The sequence below is a fragment of the Scyliorhinus canicula genome, chromosome 2 (genome assembly GCF_902713615.1).
Source record: "Scyliorhinus canicula chromosome 2, sScyCan1.1, whole genome shotgun sequence".
Classification (NCBI taxonomy): Eukaryota; Metazoa; Chordata; class Chondrichthyes; order Carcharhiniformes; family Scyliorhinidae; genus Scyliorhinus; species Scyliorhinus canicula.
This window is the reverse complement of record NC_052147.1, coordinates 3,887,475-3,912,062: the sequence shown is the minus strand read 5'-3', so window position 1 is coordinate 3,912,062 and position 24,588 is coordinate 3,887,475. Positions and strand designations below refer to the sequence as shown.

The following is a 24,588-nucleotide window of genomic DNA, read 5'->3' as shown; positions in this document are numbered from 1 at the left end:
CTAGAATCCAGGCATTAACGGGCTAATTGGCGGAGCAGGCTCAATGCGTCATATTGCTGAGGCCTGCTGTGATTTCTGAACTTCTTCCCCTTCTCTCTGAATGAGCTCTGAATCTCAGACAGACTGCGGAATCTGATGGAGGGGGCTTTCCCCTCCGACACCAAACAGATCCCACCGCTTCCACAATCCTCATTAAACCCTGCATCACCTGTGGGATCAGCTTCCTTGCAAAAAACACCTTTGAAGGGAACTCCGACAATGATTCCTGCCATATGAAATGAAATGAAAACAAAACTGCTTATTGTCACGAGTAGGCTTCAATGAAGTTACTGTGAAAAGCCCCTAGTCGCCACATTCCGGCACCTGTTCGGGGAGGCTGGTACGGGAATTGAACCGTGCTGCTGGCCTGCTTTAAAAGCCAGCGATTTAGCCCAGTGAGCTAAACCAGCCCATATTATAAGTACCAGCTGACACAGCCTCACCTCATCATCAGGATTCTATGCCACGTGTCTTTGATCATCCTGCACCCTGCCATTCACTGCACAATCTGTACGAACAGATCAGCGGGCGGCAAAACCAGTCTTTAGGGTTGGCCAGGAATGGAACAAACTGAATTAAATTAAACCCCAATTTTCAGCAGTTGTTTTCCATGCTCACCACTAGGAGATGCTGCATCATCACAAGTGGATCCACACAGGGAGCAGATCTCATATTGAAGTCATTGCTCCCTTAACAAGGCACTTACACAATTTATTTCTCCTTTCATTCAGACTAGTTTTCCCTGATTCAGACGGACCATTCTGTACTGACCTCCAGATGCAAAATATTTTTGAATAGGTTTTTATCAAACTTGTACTTTATATACTGTCTCCATCAAACACTCCCAGGACAGGTATAGCACGGGGTTAGATACAGAGTAAAGCTCCCTCTACACTGTCCCCATCAAACACTCCCAGGACAGGAACAGCACAGGGTTAGATACAGAGTAAAGCTGCCTCTACACTGTCCCCATCAAACACTCCCAGGACAGGTACAGCACGGGTTAGATATAGAGTTAAGCTCCCTCTACACTGTCCCCATCAAACACTCCCAGGACAGGTACAGCACGGGGTTAGATACAGAGTAAAGCTCCCTCTACACTGTCCCCATCAAACACTCCCAGCCCAGGTACAGCACGGGGGTTAGATACAGAGTAAAGCTCCCTCTACACTGTCCCCATCAAACACTCCCAGGACAGGTACAGCATGGGTTAGATACAGAGTTAAGCTCCCTCTACACTGTCCCCATCAAACACTCCCAGGACAGGTACAGCACGGGGTTAGATACAGAGTAAAGCTCCCTCTACACTGTCCCCATCAAACACTCCCAGGACAGGTACAGCACGGGGGTTAGATACAGAGTTAAGCTCCCTCTACACTGTCCCCATCAAACACTCCCAGAATATCTGCCGATGAAGAAGCAGCAAGTTGAAATGTGAAGTGCGTGTTCCCTTGAAAGCGACACAGGCAAAGTGTGGACTGGAGAGGTCGTCGCAGGGAGAGAACACTCTTGTCTTCTCTGACTAACACCCTGTGAACCAGACCCGCTCCATTCCTTTTGAAATCTGTACCAGAGGCCAATCTTAAATCCCAAATGGAAACTGAAGCATGTTGAAGGCAGGATTGTAATCCTGATGGATCACACAGCATTGCTGTGTATAATCTGAAATCAAACGGCAGTAAATGTTCACTGGGATGAGTAATCCTTTGTGCAATGTTCTCTCTTTCCTTCTCTTCTTGTTGCTGTCCTCTTCTCTCCTGAAGGTCTGTCCATTAGATTGGTTTGTGGGATGAGAGGCTTGCCCTCAGAGGAGACATTGAATCGACAGATATTCCATTTACTTTGGAAGAATGAAAGGTCGTGTCATTAAAACATTTAAAATTGTTCAGGGGCTCGAGATGCTGACAGGATGTTTCCTCAAGCTGGGGAATCTGGAACACGGGTTCACAGCGTCAGGCTAAGAGGTCAGCCATCTGTGACAGAAACGTCCTCACTCGCAAGATTGTGAATCTTTGGCATTCTCATTCCCAGAGAGTTGCGGAATGCTCATTGACTATATTCAAGACGGGGATCCAAAGATTTCAGGACTTTGAGGGAATTAGGGGATACAAAGGTTTAGTTGATGAACTAACAGGGTAAGTGGCAGCATGGATACAGAATTGGCTGAGTGAGAGGAAACAGAATCGTGGGGAACAGTTGCTTTTCGGAGTGGGGATTCCCAGGGGTTAGAGATCCTGCTATCTCTGATAGGCATTAGTGACCGAGACAACTTGAAATTTGGAAGCATTCTGAACTGTGAGGAGGATAGAATAGAACTTCTTGAAAATTCATTTCCGGGATGTGGGCATTGCTGGTTAGGCCAGCATTTATTGTCCATCCCTAATTGCCCTTCAGAAGGTGGTGGTGAGCTGCCTTCTTGAACCTCTGCAGTCCTTGAGGTATAGGTACACCCACTGTGCTGTTAGGGAGGGAGTTCCAGGATGTTGCCCCAGCAACAGTGAAGGAACAGGGATATATTTCTGAGTTGGGGTAGTGAGTGACTTGGAGGGGAACCTCCAGGTGGTGGGGGTCCCAGGTATCTGCTGCTCTTGTCCTTCTAGATGGTAGAGGCCGTGGGTTTGGAAGGTGCTGTCTAAGGAAACTTGGTGAGTTACTGCAGTGCATCTTGTAGATGGTGCACACGGCTGTTACTGTTCATCGGTGGTAGAGGGTTTGAATGTTTGTGGATGGGGTGCCAATCAAGCGGGGCTGCTTTGTCCTGGATGGTGTTGAGCGTCCTGAGTGTTGTGGAAGCTGCACTCATCCAGGCAAGAGGAGAGTATTCCATCACACTCCTGACTTGTGCCTTGTAGATAGTGGACAGGCTTTAGGGGGTCAGGAGGTGAGTTACTCGCCGTGGGATTCTCAGCCTCTGACCTGCCCTGGTAGCCACAGTATTAATATGGCCGGGTCCAGTTCAGTTTCTGATCAATGGTAACCCCCAGGATGTTGATTGTGGGGGATTCAGCGATGGGAATGCCATTGAATGTCAAGGGGCGATGGTTAGATCCTCTCTTGTCGGAGATGATCATTGCCTGGCACATGTGTGGCAGGAATGTAACTGGCCATTTGTCAGCCTGAGCCTGGATATTGTCCAGGTCTTGCTGCATTTGGACATGGACTGCTTCATTATCTGAGGAGTCGTGAATGGTGTTGAACATTGTGCAGCCATCCACAAACATCCCCACTTCTGACCTTATGATGGGAGGGAGGTCATTGATGAAGCAGCTGAAGATGGTTGGGCCTGGGACACTAACCTGAGGAACTCCTGCAGTGATGTTCTGGAGCTGAGATGATTGACCTTCAAAGATCACAGCCACCTTCCTTTGTGTCGGGTATGACTCCAACCAGCGGAGAGTTTTCCCCCTGATTCCCATTGGCTCCAGTTTAGCTCGGGCTCCTTGATGCCAGACTTAGTAAAATGCTGCCTCGATGTCTAAGGGCAGTCACTCTCACCTCACCTCTGGCAGTCAGCTCTTTTGTCCGTGTTTAAACCAAGGCTGTAATGAGGTCAGGAGCTGAGTGACCCTGGGCAGAACCCAAACTGAGCGTCCGTGAGCAGGTTATTGCTGAGTAAGCCTCCTTCCATCACTTTGCTGATCAGTTGACTGATAGGGTGCTAATTGGCTGGGTTGGATCCTTCAAAGGGACATTGGCTGGAGGAATGGGTGGACAGGTGGCAGAGTAAATTTAATGGAGTGAAGTTCAGGTGATTGATTTTGGTATAAGAACGAGAGACAATATCAAATAATGGGTACTATTCTACAGGGGGTGCAGCAACACTTAGATGCATTTGAACAAATCATTGAAGGTGGCAGAACAGGTGGCGAGGGCAGTTAATAAAGCAGAAAGCATCCTTGGCTTAGAGAACAAGACAAGGAAGTTATGTTGAACTTGAATAAGGCACGAGTTCAGCCTCAGCTGGTCCTGTTCTGGGCTTTAGGAAGGATGTGGAAGAATTGAAGAGAGTGCAGAAAAAATTCACCAGAATGGTTACATTGAAGCCTTACAGTACAGAAGGAGTCCATTCTGACCATGAGGTCTGCACCCACCCTCTGAGGGAGCACCCCACCCAGGTCCACGCCCTGGCCCTATCCTCGTAACCCACCTAACCTTTTGGACACTAAGGGGCAATTTAGCACGGCCAATCTGCCTGACCTGCGCATCTTTGGACTGTGGGAGGAAACCGGAGCACCCGGAGGAAACCCACGCACACACGGGGAGGATGTGCAGACTCCGCACAGACAGTGACCCAAGCCGGGAATCGAACCTGGGACCCTGGAGCTGTGAAGCAACAGTGCTAACCACTTTGCTACCGTGCCACCTCAGGTATGAGGAACTACAGTTAAGAAGAGAGGTTGGAGATGTTGGGCTGTTCTTCTTGGAGATAACAACACCGAGAGGAGATTTGACAGAGATTTGTTCCAAACCATGAGGGGTTTAGACAGTCGAGAGAGGGAAAATCTTTCTTTTGGTGAAAGGGTCAAGAATGAGAGAGTTCTTGGTTAGCACTGCTGCCTCACGTTGCCGAGGACCCGGGTTCGATCCCGGCTCTGGGTCACTGTCCGTGTGGAGTTTGCACATTCTGCCCGTGTTTGTGTGGGTTTCGCCCCCACAACCCAAAGATGTGCCGGGTGGGTGGATTGGCCACGCTAAATTGCCCCTTCATTGGAGAAAATTAATTTGGTAGACTAAATTATTTTTAAAAAAAGAATGAGAGTTCACATTGAAGGTTAAAAGCAAATTACTGCGGATGCTGGAATCTGAAACCAAAGGGAAAATGCTGGAAAATCCCAGCAAGTCTGGCAGCATCTGTAGGGAGAGAAAAGAGCTAACGTTTCGAGTCCGATGACTCTTTGTCAAATCTTTGTCAGATTGAAGGTAATCACCAAAGAAGCACTGATGACGTGAGGAAAACATTCTTTATGTCTCGGGTATTTAGGATCTGGAATGCATTGACTGGGGGGTGGGGGATGGAGGTAGATTCAATCTAGGCTTTCAACTTTCCAATTCCAATTCTCTTCCCACACCTAGGGGTCACTAACTTTCGTCTGTTTCCATAGCTACTAAATCCCGCCACAGGTCAGTAGTCTGTCGCCAGGGGGGTTTGAGGTGCGTCGCTCCATGTCCTCTAAAGCCAACCTGGAGTCTCTCCCGCTCTAACCACCAGCCATTGGCCTGTTGGGAAGGATTTTCCAGGTCGAAACTCCGCCTGTTCCGGCTGCAGTATTAACGCACCTTCCTCGGACATCAGGTCCTGGGGTGGGACTTGAAGGCAGAGCTTCTGATCACATTCCCCGCTGTGCCACAGGGTCACCTCCTTGGCTTTCAAAAGACAATGAGATCATGATCTGAAAATGAAGTATTTGCCGGGCTGTGGGGAAAAGGAGGGTCAGCTGGAAGAGGTGATTTGTTCCAGGGGAGAGCCAGCATGGACACAGCAGCCTGAATGGCCTCCTACTGGGCTGTAACCATGATTAAATAATAAAGGAAGGTCTATCAGGAAAGATAACAAATCACCAGCCCGGAAATTGTTATTCAACCGTGACGTGCCTCCCCTTCATGAAATAAAGAAAGGTTATTGGAATTTACCAATATAAATATAACTTCTATTTCTATAGCGCCTCAGGAAATCGCAGCCAGTGAGGTGTAGACTCTGTGGGTACTGGATGATTGTAAGGCTGGTACTGACTCTGCTTCAATATCCGGTGCAGGTCACAGAGCTTCGAGATAGATTGACAGCAAAAGAGGCTTCATTGCTGCATCTGAGAGAACTTGAGAGGTACAAGGAGAACGATGCTCGACAGGCCTCACTCACCCAGTCCCTGAACGATCGCATGAGGCGCACCCAGGAATTGTCAGGCACAATGGCCAGTGTGAAGTCTCAAACAAACTACAGCATCCACAGCCTCCAGGGAGAGAACCTGGAGCTGAGAGAGAGGATATCTGAACTGGAGGAAAGACTCAGGTGCTGACTCTCGCTGGGGTACAGGGTCCCCCTCCTCTCCTGAAGGTGCTGACTCTCGCTGGGGTACAGACTCCCCCTCCTCTCCTAAAGGTGCTGACTCTCACTGGGGTACAGACTCCCCCTCCTCTCCTGAAGATGCTGACTCTCACTGGGGTACAGACTCCCCCTCCTCTCCTGAAGGTGCTGACTCTCACTGGGGTACAGGGTCCCCCTCCTCTCCTGAAGGTGCTGACTCTCACTGGGGTACAGAGTTCCCCTCCTCTCCTGAAGGTGCTGACTCTCACTGGGGTACAGAGTTCCCCTCCTCTCCTGAAGGTGCTGATTCTCACTGGGATACAGGGTCCCCCTCCTCTCCTGAAGGTGCTGACTCTCGCTGGGGTACAGGGTCCCCCTCCTCTCCTGAAGGTGCTGACTCTCACTGGGGTACAGACTCCCCCTCCTCTCCTAAAGGTGCTGACTCTCACTGGGGTACAGACTCCCCCTCCTCTCCTGAAGGTGCTGACTCTCACTGGGGTACAGGGTTCCCTCCTCTCCTGAAGATGCTGACTCTCACTGGGGTACAGGGTCCCTCTCCTGAAGGTGCTGACTCTCACTGGGGTACAGGGTCCCCTCCTCTCCTGAAGATGCTGACTCTCACTGGGGTACAGGGTCCCTCTCCTGAAGGTGCTGACTCTCACTGGGGTACAGGGTCCCCTCCCCTGAAGGAGCTGACTCTCACTGGGGTACAGGGTCCCCTCCCCTGAAGGTGCTGACTCTCACTGGGGTACAGGGTCCCTCTCCTGAAGGTGCTGACTCTCACTGGGATACAGGGTCCCCTCTCCTGAAGGTGCTGCCTGTCACTGGGGTACAGGGTCCCCTCCCCTGAAGGTGCTGACTCTCACTGGGGTACAGGGTCCCCTCCCCTGAAGGTGCTGCCTGTCACTGGGGTACGGGTCATCTATTGTTGGCCCACAAGCTCTGCTGGATAAGCCCTCACCCTCCGGATCAAATAACAATCTCATCCAGGTCATTACCTCTTTTCCTGAGCCCTGTGCGAGAGTGGTTACGCTGACGAACCCTTCGTTGCTCCCTCAGATTCTCTCCTGTCTCTGACAGAGGTTTGATGCCGTGATCAGGGTCTCAGGATGGGTGAGGGTCAAGTGTGAGTTGAGAATTTGGACAGTGACGTTTTGAGGAGGGGTCTCCTGTGCCAGTGTGTATGATGGTCATGCCCGCCAACATGAGACTGTTGCTGATTCCCCACACAGGCTGCAGCTGAGCGAGAGGGAGCAGACGGAGCAGAAGGCAGTGAGTATGGAGAGGCGACTGACCGCTGGCATCGAGAAACTTGCCCGCAGCCTGAACTCTGACCCCGAGGGCCAGCGTGATCCACTTGACTACCTGGCCAGCAAGGTAAGCCTGTAAATTTAGTGCAGTGATGTAAGTGTGGCAGCATCCTGCAGGGTTTTCACCTTCAGGAACTGGTGGAGGCCATTCCGCCCCTCGACTCTGTCGTACTGGAACAAGCAGAGGGATGGTGGCAGCTGAAGTGAAGAAGTTAATGACCCTTCCATTCTTATTTAGGAACCAGGAGAGGCAGGGGTGCTTCTGTCTGGATTTCCAAGCTAACCCACTGCTTCCTCGATTGAGATACCACCCCCCTCCCACCATTAAACCCATCCCCTTCCAAAGACCCCCTCCCCACCCTAGCTTGGGGGGGTCAGTAATGGAACCCCTCCCCACCCTCCCAATAGAATTGCAAGCTCATAAAGTTCAGCTGTGATTTGACTTTCATGCCGAGATCTTGCACACCACGAAACATAATAAAATCTCTGGCACATTTCTTCAGCAACCCCCCCACCCCGATCAGAAAACCTGCCACTGCCACTGCTGGTGTCAAAGAAACTTGGTGAAACACAATAAAAAAATTAACCTCCATGTTTAGTTGGTCAGATTCACGTGACTTTACACAAACAACTTTTATCTCGTGCCTTCAACTAGTACAGTCGACAAGGGGGAGCCAGTCGATGTGGTATATTTGGACTTTCAGAAGGCGTTTGACAAAGTCCCGCATCAGAGATTATTGTGCAAGATTAAAGCGCATGGGACTGGGGGAAATGCATTGAGATGGATAGAAAACTGGTTGGCAGAGAGGAAACAAGAGTCGGGATTAATGGGTCCTTTTCAAGTTGGCAGGCAGTAACCAGTGGGATACCACAGGGATCGGTGCTGGGACCCCAGCTATTCACAATATATATTAATGGTTTGGATGAGGGAACAAAATGTAACATCTCAAAGTTTGCAGATGATACCAAGTTGGGTGGGAGGGTGAACTGTGATGGGGATGCAGGGATCCTACAGCAAGATCTGGACAGGTTGGGCAAGTGGGCAAATCAATAGCAAATGCAGTATAATTTGGATAAGTGTGAGGTTATTCATTTTGGAATCAAAAATAGGAAGGCAGATTACTACCTGAATGGCTGTAAATTGGGAGAGGGGAGTGTGCAGCGGGACCTGGGTGTCCTTGTGCACCAGTCGCTGAAGGTAAGCATGCAGGTACAGCAGGCGGTACAGAGGCTAATGGTATGTTGGCCTTCATTGCGAGAGATTTCGAGTACAGACTGATTTCAGGGATGGCGGGACTGTCATATGAGGAGAGATTGACTAGGTTGGGATTGTTCTCGCTGGAGTTCAGAAGAATGAGGGGGGATCTCATAGAGACGTATAAAATTCTAACAGGACTGGACAGGGTAGATGCAGGGAAGATGTTCCCAATGATGGGTGTGTCCAGAACCAGGGGTCACAGCCTGAGGATTCAGGGTAAACCATTTCGGACAGAGATAAGGAGACATTTCTTCACCCAAAGAGTGGTGAGCCTGTGGAATTCATTACCACAGGAAGTAGTCGATGCTAAAACGTTGAATATATTCAAGAGGCGGCCGGATATAGCACTTGGGGAGAATGGGATCAAAGGCTATGGGGAGAAAGCAGGATTAGACTATTGAGTTGGATGATCAGCCATGATCGTGATGAATGGTGGAGCAGGCTCGAAGGGCCAAAAGGCCTCTTCCTGCTCCTATCTTCCATGTATCTATGTGGTCAACCGCCCTGACGTGCTTCACACTTGTCGCTATAATCCAGTTTGAATGGGACCGCGCACGTTATGAGTTTTAGTGTCTCTGGCCCCAGCACGTTTGAACACTTTTCCAATGACCCTTTTCTTGATTCCAAGTGTGGATGGATTGTTCCTGTGCCGGACCTGTCATGTTTTTAATGGACGACATGGATGTTCTTTGGATTTAGGCTTCCGAGCTGTTCCAGGAACACCGTCTGTGGGAGACGAGGATAGCGACGCTGGAGGAGACATTGGCCAATCAGGAGCTGGAGTTCAGGGCTGGTCGGCAAACCCTAATGAAGCTGGTTGCTGATGCAGGCAAAGCGCAGCAGACGGCAGTCACGTACAGTGTGGACATGAAAGCTACCAGAAAGGTTAAAAAAAACTTTGTACATAGAATTACTTGAGTGTTCAGCAGAAACAGACCATTTGGCCAACAGGTCTGTGTCAGTGTTGATATTCCACATAAGTCTGCTCCACTGAATTACAACCTACCCTATCAACATATCCTTTGAATCCCTTCTCCCTAGTGTTTTTATCTGCTATTCCTTTACTTACATTTCTGCTATTCACCTCAACTTGAGATAGCAACTTCCACATTCTCATCACTCTCTGGCTAAAGAAATCCGAATTCCCAATAGGGTTTACTGTTTTATATTTATTTCCCCTGCTTTTGGACTCTTTCACATCTTCTCTATATCTTCTCCATCAAACCCTTTTAATATCTTAAAGAATTCTATTATGTCACCCTGAGTCTTCTTATTTTTAGAGAACAGTACCCCAGTCTGTTCAACTTCTCCTGATTGGTATAACCTCTCAATTCTAGGATCATAAAACTAAATCTTTGTTGTACCTTCTCCAAAGGCCCTTTTTGTTTATAATGAGAACTGTGGAAGAGAGAATCTAACCATCTCCCCCTAGACTAGACATTCAATAGCATTATCGTTGCTCAATCAACATCCTGGGGGGTGACCATTGCCCTGAAACTGAACTGTACCAGCCTCCCCGGACAGGCGCCGGAATGTGGCGACTAGGGGCTTTTCACAGTAACTTCATTGAAGCCTACTCGTGACAATAAACGATTTTCATTTCATTTTCATTTCATTGCATGTAAATACTGTGGCTACCAGAGCAAGCCAGAGGCTGGGAATCCTGACTCCCCTCGAGGAAATGGAACCTAGCCTTGCGACCTCGCTCACACAGCATCCAGGAAAGAAGCCTGTGTGCTCATTATTTTTAGCTACTGTTCTTGTATGTTCATATGACCGTTTATCGCTTCGATGAGTGAATAGAGATTGCCTTTTTGGAGCACGGTTCAGAGCTGAGAAACATGTTTATTTAGTAAAAGACAACCCAAAATAGTTATATATTTACAGTATTAAATCCTTCCAAGATGGAAGTCACAAGAGAAATAAGCTAAACTTTTGGGAGTAACTTTTATATAATGCAACTTTTCTTTGCCCACAGGTGATAAAGATGGGGAGAGGGACCATTATCCCGTGGAGGTCCAAATGGACTGATTTCTTCTCTCGGAGACTGTCAAACTTACTCCCTAATTCAGACATTGCAGAGTGTTCCTGTCACATCCAAGGAAGCTGTTACTCGGTCTTTCTGTTCCTCAAACGGGCTTCTGCTCGAATTTCATGTTAATTGACATTCTCAGCACAGCAGGAGGCTCAGGCGGTTGGCCCCCGCTGTCCGTGCTGGTTATCTGAAGGAACCTTTCAATTAGTCCCCTTCCCTTCTCCGTTTCTCCTTCTCAAACACTCACCCTATTCCTTTTGAAGAGCTATTGCGGATTCAGGTTCCATTCTCCATGTCTCAATGGCTCCGAATAAAAAAGTAGTTTGACTTAATGAGCTGTGTCCATCATAGAATCCCTACAGTGCAGAAGGAGGCCATTCGGCCCATCGAATCTGCACTGACCCTCGGAAAGAGCACCCGACTCAAGCCCACGCCTCCACCCTATCCCAGTAACCCCACCTAACCTTTGGACACGAAGGGGCAATTTAGCGTGGCTAATCCACCTAACCGGCACGTCTTTGGACTGTTCCTTTGCTGAAAACGTGATGACATTTCTCCCAGCATCTCCCTTCATCCTGGCGTGGATGAGAAAACCCTGTGCAGGAAATACGGAGGCGGTTCTGCGCATGTGCCAGAACAGGCTGGCCCTCCTGCGCATGCGCCAACTCGTGCCGGCCGGCGGAGGCCCTTCGGATGCCGATTGGTACGGCGCCAATGCTTCCAGTGCCACTCCTTGGCACCGGTACAGCCTGCCCCACCGGTTAGCGGAGAATCCCGGCCAAGGTTCTGAAGGGGGCTTGACAGGATGGGCACTGACAGGCCATCCCCCCCCCCCCCCCCCCCCCCCCCCCCCCCCCCGAGGTCGGGGAATGCAAGAACCCAGGGGCACAGCCTCTGGGTAAGGGGGTCGATCATTTGGGAGTGAGATGAGGAGAGGCTTCTTCACTCAGAGGATTGTGAGCCTTTGGAATTCTGCATCCCAGAAGGTTATTTAAGGCTCAGGGAATAAAGTGTATGGGGAGCAGGCAAGGGAGTTGAGTTGGAACCGATGAGCAGTCATGATTGGACTGAATGCGGAGCAGGCTCAATGGCATGAATAGGCTCCTCCTGCTCCTGGTTCATATGTTCTTGTAATGTTGGCAACGCAGCAGTCAATTTGTGCACAGCAAGCTCCCACAGACATCAATGTGATAATGACCAGTGTCTCTAGTATCTCTTTTAATGAGTGTCGATTGGGAGATGAATATTGGCCTCGAGACTGGGGTAATTTCCTTGTCCTTCTTCAAATACTGCCCACCTGATAGAGGCCGCCTGGGTTGACATCTAGGTCTCCCCTCCCTCAGTACTGCACTGCGAGTATCGGCCCGGACGTTGTGTCTCGACCTGAACCCACAGCCTGCTGAGTTATGACTTGATATTTGTTCCTTGTTTGCCTAGGAGAGGGACGAAGCTTTCCTTCTGAAGAAGAGGGTGGAGCAGGAGAACAAGATCCTTCGTGAGCGGCTGGAGGACTGCCAACGAGCTTTGGGCACCACCTGCCAGGAACAGGCCCTCAATGAGAAACACGTGAGTGACCTGGATGACCGTCTGCGCAGCAGCACCTACCAAACCAGAGCTGCCAACGTGCTACACCAGAGTTTCATTGACCAGCTGGCTGCATTGCTGAGCGATGGCTTTGACAGTCTTCCCGCCACAGAGGAAGCTATCAAAACCAAAGTGAAGGAAATCTGCGGGAATTACCAGACCCAGAAAGTCGTGAGTATCAAGGGGTCAACATGAAGGGTTCGCAGGATACGTAGAATCATGGAATGTACGAGGTGGGGGGGAGGGGGGGGGGGGCACAGGGCAGGGTGGGCCATTCGGCCCTTCAGGCCTGCTTCGACCAATTAGTATCACTATTGTGCTCTTCCCCCTCAGAATCCTGAAAACTTTACCCTTGAAGGTATTTATCAATCCCCGCTGGGTCACTGTCTGTGCGCGTTCTCCCCGTGTCTGCGTGGGTTCCCTCCGGGTGCTCCGGTTTCCTCCCACAGTCCAAAGATGTGCCGGTTAGGTGGATTGGCCATGCTAAATTGCCCTTAGTGACCAAAAAGGTGATGAGGGGTGATTGGATTACGGGGATAGGGAGGAGGTGGGGCCTTAAGTGGGTCAGTGCAGACTCGATGGGCCGAATGGCCTCCTTTTGCACTGTATGTTCTGTGTTCAATGTTTACTCTTGTACTTGAATCCTCTTGTAATGAAAGGCCAATCCATTTGCCTTCCTAATTGTTTGCTGCACCTGTATGTCAGCTGACAGTGACTGGTGAAGAAGGCCTGCCCGATATTATGGGCCAGGGTTTAGAGAACCCCAAAGTGTATCATGGAGTTCACCTGACCAACAACTTTTAATAGATTGTGGTATGGGGAGCACACGGCCCACTCTACAGGTGTGGTACAGCAGAAATGGAAAAATATTTTTTAAAGCAAAACAATGTTTATTCTATGAACTCAAGTTAACCTTTTTAAAACATACAGTGAACATCTTAGCACCCATTAATTCAAATACAACCCCCAAAGAATACAACACAAAGTAACCCTTTAAGCTTTCCTTTTAACATCCATACGACTTAAAACACCTTTTACCAGAAGCACATCATGTTAAAGTCACTACTGTTATTAGTTTTAAATCACCAGGATCAATTTACAGTCTTTAGGTTGCAGAGAGAGATTCATACACCTTCTGGCTGTGACTGCAGCTATCCAGCTCTGAAAACAAAACTAAAACACACCCTGCAGCCTAAAGCAAAAGTAAAAAGCTGACAGACAGCCCAGCTCCACCCACTCTCTGACATCACTGCAGTCATAAACATCCATTTCTTAAAGGTACTCGCACCACAGGTGCTTATATACATACCCATTTATAAACACCTATTTCTTAAAGGTACTCTCACACGACACTGATCCCTCTGGACATCAACACTTCCCAATCTCCCACCTGTAACGCTCTGTATTTCTGCTTTTCCTACCAACGTGGATAACTCCACATTTACCCCCGTCATATTCCGTCTGCCCTGTTCTTGCCCACTCACTCAGCCTGTCTAAATCTCCTTGAAGCTTCATCACAATTCATTGTCCCAGCTAGTCTTCCGTCATCAGCAAACTAATCAGCTTTTCTAATCTCTCAACGTAACTGAAGTACATCCCTGGGTTGTTCAGGGGTCTTCAGGGATCGATTATTCATTTCCTGGCTGCTGCTGACAGTAAGTATTGAAGGAAGGTCGACATGTGGGCAAATGGGCCTCAACCAACCGTTAAATGCTGCATGTAAAAGTTGCCTGAATCTGGTGTGGAAAGGTGCAAGAATACCCCTCCTCAGCTCACGTTAAAAGTTTTACAGGCTGCTGTCCTCACCTCCCCAGACTGCTGTCACTATGTCTAGTCCCGCCAAACATAACCGAGAGGATCTGATTCCAGGTATCACTTACAGTACAGACGAAGGATTAAAGAAGATAGGTTTGTTTGCTTTGAAAAAGGGGCAACTTCAAGGTAACATGGCTGAAGTTTTCAAGGATTTGAAACGGATTTGCAAATTTGATGTTCTTCACTGGGGTAATCAAATCAGCGCAGTTAATCTCCAAATAATCTCCATTGAGTCTCACCTAACATGGATTCTCCCCACTCAATGTTATCCACCTTGGAGTACGCCCAAATCTTATTAATTTCTTGTTATCTTTTTATTGCAAAGAGAACTTCAGGATATTCCTCCATTCTTACATCTCTACTCTCCACAGGCACTCTGCTACCTCACCGAATAAAACCACCATGGTTTCATTCTGCCCCAATCGAGGACAGATCCGCGAGGGTGAGCTTGTAGTTGCGAGTGTTTGAGGGGACTGAGTCTGATCAGCAGCGATCTCTCCGCAGCTAGCTGGTTCAACAGGGCACAATCAGATATTCCGCAAAGCACGAGGGGTAACCAGCAAAGCAAAAATCTTCTTGAATAAAAACAGGGAATGCTTTTAATGTACAGCAGGGCTATGCGCAAGGACCTCCAGTGAAGTGTTAATCAAATCATTTCTCCAACAGCTCTTTGCGGGCCAGAACGTTCCTCTTTGTTCTCTTTTCAAACTCGCGATTATGGGATGGCGTCGAAGCACAGAGACGGCACGCAACACAATATCCACAATCTTTTAAGACCGCTGAACACATGTGTTAAATAGTATCAATTCTGGTGCAACTTTGCGCTTCCAGCTTTAGAACAATTTGAAAACTCTTAAAAATACCAGAAGTATATGGCGTCCAACTGCTGGGTTAATGACTGCAAGCGGAAAATTGACAAGAAACCAAGGAAACAGCATGGCACCACAATTACAATAGACAATTCCGACAAAATCAGCAAATTTATAATCGAGTGACTCAATCAATTACTGTATCTCACATCTTCCATCCAATAATAATGTGGGATTAATAATCAAATTAATACTTTAATTGCTTACCAAATTACATTCTGGAATCAATTTTGGGATGGTTTATATTTGGATAACAGATACGCGGGAGGGTGTTACAGACTGGAGTCTAATCGAGGGGTTCGGGGTGGTTTATATATAGAATAACAGATACCTGGGAATGAGTTACAGACTGGAATCTAATCGAGGGGTTTAGGGTGGTTTATATATTGAATAACAGATACCCGGGAATGAGTTACAGACTGGAATCTAATCGAGGGGTTCAGGATGGTTTATATATAGAATAACAGATACCCGGGAGTGAGTTACAGACTGGAATATAATCGAGGGGTTCGGGGTGGTTTATATATAGAATAACAGATACCTGGGAGTGAGTTACAGACTGGAATCTAATCGAGGGGTTTAGGGTGGTTTATATATTGAATAACAGATACCCGGGAGTGAGTTACAGACTGCAATCTAATCGAGGGGTTTAGGGTGGTTTATATATAGAATAACAGATACCCGGGAGTGAGTTACAGACTGGAATCTAATCGAGGGGTTCAGGGTGGTTTATATATAGAATAACAGATACCCGGGAGTGAGTTACAGACTTGAATCTAATCGAGGGGTTTGGGGTGGTTTATATACAGAATAACAGATACCCGGGAATGAGTTACAGACTGGAATCTAATCGAGGGGTTTGGGGTGGTTTATATATTGAATAACAGATACTCGGGAGTGAGTTACAGACTGGAATCTAATCGAGGGGTTCGGGGTGGTTTATATATAGAATAACAGATACCCGGGAGTGAGTTACAGACTGGAATCTAATCGAGGGGTTTAGGGTGGTTTATATATAGAATAACAGATACCCGAGAATGAGTTACAGACTGGAATCTAATCGAGGGGTTTGGGGTGGTTTATATATAGAATAACAGATACCCGGGAGTGAGTTACAGACTGGAATCTAATCGAGGGGTTCGGGGTGGTTTATATATAGAATAACAGATACCCGGGAGTGAGTTACAGACTGGAATCTAATCAAGGGGTTCAGGCAGATTTCTTTATCACAGGTGCCTTTATTCTGCACCACTTTCTGTTTTCTCATCACATCCGACCTTGCGCCTCCAGTCTGCAAATTACACAAATTAAATAAAAAATTTTCATGTACCCATTTAAATACTTCCATAGCTCCCTCTCCATCCTATCACTGTAATCCCCTCCCCTCCTCTCCAACCCCCACCCTCTATGCCATCGAATTCTGGCCTTTTAAGCATCTCTGATTTTCATCACTCTGATGTTGGTGGTTGTGTCTTCAGCTGCCTGGATCCTACACTCTGGGACACCATCCCTTAATCTCCCGCACATACTACACTCTGGGACACCATCCCTTAATCTCCCGCAGATACTACACTCTGGGACACCGTCCCTTAATCTCCCCCACATACTACACTCTGGGACACCGTCCCTTAATCTCCCGCACATACTACACTCTGGGACACCGTCCCTTAATCTCCCGCACATACTACACTCTGGGACACCATCCCTTAATCTCCCGCACATACTACACTCTGGGACACCATCCCTTAATCTCCCTCACATACTACACTCTGGGACACCATCCCTTAATCTCCCGCAGATACTACACTCTGGGACACCGTCCCTTAATCTCCCCCACATACTACACTCTGGGACACCGTCCCTTAATCTCCCGCACATACTACCCTCTGGGGCACCATCCCTTAATCTCCCACACATACTACACTCTGGGACACCATCCCTTAATCTCCCGCACATACTACACTCTGGGACACCATCCCTTAATCTCCCGCACATACTACACTCTGGGACACCATCCCTTAACCTCCCACACATACTACCCTCTGGGACACCATCCCTTAATCTCCCACACATACTACCCTCTGGGACACCGTCCCTTAATCTCCCTCACATACTACACTCTGGGACACCATCCCTTAATCTCCCGCACATACTACACTCTGGGACACCGTCCCTTAATCTCCCGCACATACTACACTCTGGGACACCATCCCTTAATCTCCCACACATACTACACTCTGGGACACCGTCCCTTAATCTCCCGCACATACTACACTCTGGGACACCGTCCCTTAATCTCCCGCACATACTACACTCTGGGACACCATCCCTTAATCTCCCCCACATACTACACTCTGGGACACCATCCCTTAATCTCCCACACATACTACCCTCTGGGACACCGTCCCTTAATCTCCCTCACATACTACACTCTGGGACACCATCCCTTAATCTCCCGCACATACTACACTCTGGGACACCGTCCCTTAATCTCCCACACATACTACCCTCTGGGACACCATCCCTTAATCTCCCACACATACTACACTCTGGGACACCGTCCCTTAATCTCCCGCAGATACTACACTCTGGGGCACCATCCCTTAATCTCCCGCACATACTACACTCTGGGACACCATCCCTTAATCTCCCACACATACTACCCTCTGGGGCACCATCCCTTAATCTCCCACACATACTACCCTCTGGGGCACCATCCCTTAATCTCCCACACATACTGCACTCTGGGGCACCATCCCTTAATCTCCCGCACATACTACGCTCTGGGACACCATCCCTTAATCTCCCACACATACTACACTCTGGGACACCATCCCTTAATCTCCCGCACATACTACACTCTGGGGCACCATCCCTTAATCTCCCACACATACTACACTCTGGGGCACCATCCCTTAATCTCCCGCACATGCTTCCCCATTTAAGATGCTTCTTAAAACCCATGTCCCTGACTAAGGTTTTGGTCATCTGTCCTATTGTCTGCTTATGTGGCTCTGTGATAGGTTTGATTTGATAATGCTCCTGCAAAGCCCAACTGGGACTTGTTACCTTGTTAAAGGTGCTTTATAAATGCCCGTTGTTTTTGTTGAAAGAAAATGAAGGATCTCAAGGAGCAGATCACAAAGGTGAACGAACAGTTGGAGCATCAGAGTGAAATCTACCATCAGGCACTGGGCCGTGCTCGACGGGCGGAGGAAAAGCTAAGCGAACGGGAGGAGACCGTCAGGCACCTTGAAGGACGTCTCGCTGCCGAGGACCTGCTGAAAGGGGGCCGCCAGTTCGAACTGAAGAAGGTCAGCTGATGTGAGACTTTTCTCATCAAAGTCTGTTCAATTCTGTGCACCCCAGCTCAGGAAGGACTGATTCACAAGAGTGATACCAGGGCTAAAAGAGTAAAATTCTGAGCACAGCTTGACTGGATAAAAGCAAATTACTGCGGATGCTGGAATTTGAAACAACAACAGAAAATGCTGGCCAATCTCAGCGGGTCTGACAGCCCCTGTGGAGGGAGAAGGGAGCGAACGTTTTGAGTCTGGATGACTCTTTGTCAAAGTCTGAGTAGAAATGGGATCAGATTTATATTGGATTGGGAGGGTGGGGGCGTGGGGTGGTGGGGCTGGATAGGTGCAAGGTGGACAAAGGTGTCATGGAAATAAGACAAAAGGAAAGTAAATGGAGGTGATTAAGGCTGAGAAGGGGCGGAGAGCGGCACGTGGGGCAGCACGGTAGCATGGTGGTTAGCATAATCGCTTCACAGCTCCAGGGTCCTAGGTTCGATTCCCGGCTTGGGTCACTGTCTGTGCAGAGTCTGCACATCCTCCCCGTGTGTGCGTGGGTTTCCTCCGGGGGCTCCGGTTTCCTCCCACAGTCCAAAGATGTGCAGGTTAGGTGGATTGGCCATGATAAATTGCCCTTAGTGTCCAAAATTGCCCTTAGTGTTGGGTGGGGTTACTGGGTTATGGGGATAGGGTGGAGGTGTTGACCTTGGGTAGGGTGCTCTTTCCAAGAGCCGGTGCAGACTCGATGGGCTGAATGGCCTCCTTCTGCACTGTAAATTCTATGAATAAAGAGATTAGAATGTGTGAATGGCTGAACAAAGGTGAGCAGTGTGTCAGAGGGCAACTAGAAACAGTTTGCCCAAGTGGGGTGGGGGGAAGGGGGCAATGGTGAGGGAAAAATAGATCGATGGAAGAAATGAAAATATAAATAATAATGGGGTGAAGGTGGAGGAGAGTGTTCACAGTCTGAAGTTGTTGATCTCAATGTTATGTCCGGAAGGCTGTAACGTGCCTGTCCGGAAGATGAATTACTGTTTCTCCAGCTTACATTGGGTTTGACTGGAACGTTGCAGCAGGCCAAGGATTGACGTGTGGGTGTGAGAGCAGGACGGTGAGTTGAAATAGCAGCGACAGGAAGGTCTGGGTCCTGCATGCGGACGGACCGGAGGTGTTCTGCAAAGCGGTCACCCAGTCTGTGTTTAGTCTCTCCAATGTAGAGTAGACTGCACTGGGAGCAGTGAATGCAATAGACCAGATTGAAGGAGGTGCACGGTAAGTGCTGCCTAATCTGAAAAGTGTATTTAGGACTGGGATGGTGAGCAGGGAGGAGGTAAAGGTTAGGTGTTACACCTTCTGTGATTGCATGGGAAGGTGCCATGGGAAGAGGCTGAGGTGTTGGGGGTGATGGAGTGGACCAGGGTATCCCGGAGGGAACGGTCCCTGCGAAATGCTGATGGGGAGTGAGGGGAAGATGTGCTTGGTGGAGGCATCATGCTGGAGTTGGAGGAACTGGTGGAAGATGATCCTTTGAATGTGGAGGCTGGTGGGGTGAAAAGTGAGGACAAGGGGGACCCTATCCTGGTTCTGGGAGGGAGGAGAGGGGGTGCGGGCAGAGATGCGGGAGGTGGGTCAGTGATGGTTGAGGGCCTTGTCGCCCACAGTGGGTGGGAAACCACGATTAAGGAAGAATGAAGACATGTCAGCAGCACCTCTTTGGAAAGTGGCATCATCGGAACAGATGCGACTGAGGGAAGGAACTGGGAGAATGGAATGGAATCATTACAGGATATGGGGTGTGAAGAGCTGTAATCAAGGGAGCTGTGGGGGTTTGTAATGGTTTGTAATGGTCAGTGGGTTTGTAATTCTAATCTTTTCATGCGCCACCATCAGCCCCCTTCTTGGTCATAGTCACCCCCATTTACATTCCTTTTGTCTCCTGTCCTCAACATCTTTGTCTATCTCCACCTATCACTGGCTCCCCATCCAGCCCCACCGCTCCACGCCCCCCTCTCTGCAGGATAAATCTGACCCCATTCCCAGTTCTCCCCAGCTTTCACAGTCATCCAGAATGGAAACGCTGGCTCCCTTCTCTCTCTCCAGACGCTGTCAGACCTGCTGAGATTGGCCAGAACTTTCTGCCGTTGAATTGATCAGACTTGTATCCCTTCAAGTTAAGGGTGATCAAATTAAGATTATTAAAGGATGCGATAGGACAGATAGAAATTGTTTCCTCTAGTGGTGGAGTTTGTTTCCATCATTCCTGAAGTGTGGGAATCACTGACAAGGCCATCAATTATTGCCTATCCCGATGTGCCCTTGGGAAGGTGTTGGTGAACCGCCTTCTTGAACTGCTGCAACCCCTATGGGTCGTAGCTTTTTTTTTTGATGTAGTTTTTTTTCATACAAAGCAGTTTGCTCGGCAACCTCAGAGACAGTGAAGTGGAGGCCACATCGTGGTGTGTCTGGAGTCGCAGGCCAGGCCAGGTAAAGGTGGCAGATTCCCCTCCCTAAAAGACATTGGTGAAGCCGGTTTTGAAGACAAACCAGTAGCTACATGGTCACCATGAGTGAAACAAGATTTCCACTCCAGATTTATTTCATTAACTGAATTTAAATTGCTCAGACTCTGTGGTGCCAATTATCAGTGAGGCTGTGGGGCCTGCAGCTGAAGCCAAGCTCACCGCTCTCCCGCAGGAATCACACGGCAGGATCTTCCAGTTGCGACAAAGCCAATGGACCCTCTGCCTGGCTCTCCATACCCATCGAGCACGGGCTGCACAATCCCGACCATAGATTCTGATCATACAGGAGGAGGCCATTCACTCCTGAGATAGACCTGGCTCGCTAGCCTTGCAAGAGTCAATGCGATCTCGCGAGACGATGCGATGTAAATCCCGCCCATAATCTGCATATTAGGATGAGGCCGTAGCCTCCCAAAGTGAGGCTAACTCATCGCCTCAGACACCTCGGGCAAGCGCCATCTAGCACTGCTCTCCACAAACACGGACCAGACGGTATGGCACTCGTGGGTGTCTCCCAGGAGATTGGGGGCTTGCCAGCTGCATGCCCTTTGGGCATGGTGGTACCCTGGCACTGCTGGTATCACCTGGGCACCCTGGCAGTACCAGCCTGGGCACCCTGGCGGTGACACCTGGGTGCCAGCCTGGCAATGCCAACATGGCCAGGTGGTACCAGCAGTGCCAGGGAACTGGAGCTAAACGACACAGGAGAGGTCACGGCCGCCGCGCTGTGGGAGGCACTCAAGGCGGTCGTTCGGGAGGAGTTCATTTCTATTTGGGCACGCAAGGAGGCAGCAGTGCGGGCAGAGATGACGAGACTGGTGGACGGGATTTTGAGGGTGGTTAGGAGATACTCGGAGGCGCTGGAGGCAGGGTTGTTGAAGGAGAGGCAGAGGCTCCAGATGGAGTTTGAGCTAGTATCTACGGGCAGTTATGAGGGCCAGAGGGGCAGAATATGAGTACAGGGAGAAGGTGAGCAGGATGTTGGACCATCAGTTTCGGGAGCAAGAGGCGGTGAGGGAGTTTGTCAGAGTTGGGGATCATAAGGGCAAGGTGGTGATGACCCGGAGGGGGTGAATGGCGTGTTTGAGGTGTTCTACAGAAGGTTATACGAGTCGGAGCTCCTGGCCGGTGGGGAGGGCAGGTGGTGGTTTTTGGATGGGCTGGAGTTTCTCAAGGTAGAGGAGGAGCTGGTTGAGGGACTGGGGGCCCCAGTTGGGTTGAGGGAGGTGATGAAGACTATGGGGAGATGCAGGCAGGGAAGACCCGTGTCCAAATGGGTTCCCAGTGCAGTTTCACAAAAGGTTGGGGAGAACCTGGGGATACTGAGGTGAGGGCCTACACGAAGCAACGGAGAGGAGGGATCTCCCCCCCCCCCCCCCCCCACACATTATCGCAGCTTCCGTCTCCCTGATATTAAAGCAGTGTGGGTCGCAACGTCTGATACCTTAACTGAACAAAGCTGCTGGTGAAGGTGCGTGCCTCGCAAATTGAGGATTGTGTCCTGGGGGTGATAGGCGAGGATCAAACAGGTTTTGTGAAGGGGAGGCAGTTTCCAGCAAGCGTGAGGAGGCTGCTTAATGTAATCGTGATGTCTTCGGAGGGGCAGGAGGTGGAAGTAGTGGTGGAGATGGATGTGAAGAAGGTGATTGATCGTGTGGAGTGGGAGTATCTGCTGGAGGTGTTGGGGCGGTTCGGGTTCGGGCAGGGATTTGTAGAAGGTGCTGGGCGCGAGTGTGCGGATGAACCGAGTGAGTTTGGGGTACTTTGGGCTGCATCGAGGGACGAGACGGGGTGTCCTCTCTCCCCATTGCTCTTCACCTTGGCGATAGAGCCACTGGTGCTTAGGGCGTCGAGGGACTGGAGAGAGATCGAGTGGGTGGGTGGGGGGGTTGGGTGGGGGGGCGTCGAGCATAGAGTCTCACAGTATGCAGGCGACCTGTTGCTGTATATTTCAGACCCTTTGGATTGGATTGGATTTGATTATTGTCACGTGTAGCGAGGTACAGTGAAAAGTATTTTTCTGCGTACAGTTCAGACAGATCATTCCGTACATGAAAATACACAGGGAAAACATAAAATACACCATGTTAATACATAGACACAGGCATCGGATGATGCATACAGGAGTGTAGTACTACTCAGTAGAGAAGATGTGTGATGAGATCAGAATAGTCCAGAAGAGGGTCATTTAGGAGTCTGGTGACAGCGGGGAAGAAGCTGTTTTTGAGTCTGTTTGTGCGTGTTCTCAGACTTCTGTATCTCCTGCCCGATGGTAGAAGTTGGAAGAGTGAGTAAGCCGGGTGGGAGGGGTCTTCGATTATGCTGCCCGCTTTCAGTGGGGGAACATGTGGTGAACAGTGACCACAATTCCGTAAGCTTTTGGATACTCATGGAAAAGGAAGAGTATTGTCCTGGGGTTAAGGTGCTAAATTGGGGGAAGGCTAACCACAGCCAGATTAAGCAGGATTTGAAGGTTGTTGTTTGGGAGAAGCTGTTTGAGGGTAAATCCACATTTGGCATGTGGGAGTCTTTTAGGGAGCAGTTGATGGGAGTGCAGGACAGGCATGTGCCGGTAAAAAGGATTGGACAGGAAAGGCAGGATTCGGGAACCATGGATATCCAGGGAAATTGCGAGTCAAGTCAAAAAGAAAAAGGATGCAAACATGAGGTCTAGGCAACAGAAAGCAGATGGAGCACTTGAAGAATGCAGGGAAAGTAGAAAAGAGCTCAAAAAGGGAGTTAGGAGGGCAAAATGGGTCACAAAATGTCCTTGGCAGACAGGATTAAGGAAAATCCCAAAGCATTTTATACATCTCTTAGGAACAAGAGAGTAGCTAGAGAAAGAGTTGGTCCACTCAAGGACAAAGGATGGAAATGATGCATGGAAGCTTACAGGGGAAGTAGGTGAGGTCCTTAATGAGTATTTTGCATCGGTATTCACAAAGAAGAGGGAATGCTGATTGGTGGTGTCTCAGAGGGATATGCAAACGCTTTAGAACATGCCATAATTATGAGGGAGATGTGTTAAAAAGTATTAAGGTAGACAAATCCCCAGGGCCAGATGTCATCTATTCCAGATTCCTGAGGGATACAAGGGATTAAATCTCTGGGCCTCCAACAGAAATCTTTGTGTCCTCGTTGGCCACAGGTGAGACCCCAGAGGATTGGAGGATAGCCAATGTTGTCCCGTTATTTAAGAAAGGTAGCAAGGATAACCCGGGTAATTATAGGCCAGTGAGCTTGACTTCAGTGATAGTGAAAATGTTGGAAAAGATTCTCAGAGTGCCGGCTGAAACGGAGAATTTCCTGCCATTTTACGACTCCAAAATCGGCGCTGAACCCTCATCGATTCTGCGACCAGTGAAAGGCAAGCAGCGGTGCCGGGTAAAACTCCCGGCTCCTGTGCCAAAAACAGCCGCAGAATGGCTGGGTCCATGGCCGCACATGCGCACAATGACGACCTGCAGCAGTGGCGCCGTACAACATGGCGCCAGCCGTCAGCGGAACCGACCTGCCATTTATGGCTCCACAGGCCACCCCCTGGCCACCCTCCACCTGTACCCCAGCCCTCGCAGGAAGCCCCCCTCACCCCCAGGCTACCGGAATGGCTCCCGGCCGAGTGTGGCGCTGGACCAACTGTGCGGTCGGGAGCTCGGCCCATTGAGGGCCTCCCAATGACCCGCTAACGCTTTTCCAACGGTGTGCGGCACGCGACGCGATGATGCCATTTCGGAGACTCGAAAACCGGCGTGCAACCTGCGTCACCTCCGATTTGGGCGTCGGAAGGGATTCTCTGCCCGATTGCCGAATACGATATTGCCGTCAGCTAATGGAA

At 49.4% G+C, this 24,588-nt stretch overlaps 1 protein-coding gene across 1 annotated transcript in view; it reads left to right on the top strand.

The window, feature by feature from the left end:
• The window catches only part of LOC119962492 (coiled-coil domain-containing protein 170-like), a 91,293-nt gene that overhangs the window by 20,441 nt on the left and 46,264 nt on the right, over nucleotides 1–24,588 (top strand). The window contains exons 5-9 of the mRNA XM_038790438.1: nucleotides 5,793–6,046; nucleotides 7,294–7,438; nucleotides 9,329–9,514; nucleotides 12,102–12,419; nucleotides 18,046–18,246. Of these exons, the coding sequence (XP_038646366.1) occupies nucleotides 5,793–6,046; nucleotides 7,294–7,438; nucleotides 9,329–9,514; nucleotides 12,102–12,419; nucleotides 18,046–18,246 (1,104 nt within the window). The remainder of the gene's footprint in view (nucleotides 1–5,792; nucleotides 6,047–7,293; nucleotides 7,439–9,328; nucleotides 9,515–12,101; nucleotides 12,420–18,045; nucleotides 18,247–24,588) is intronic.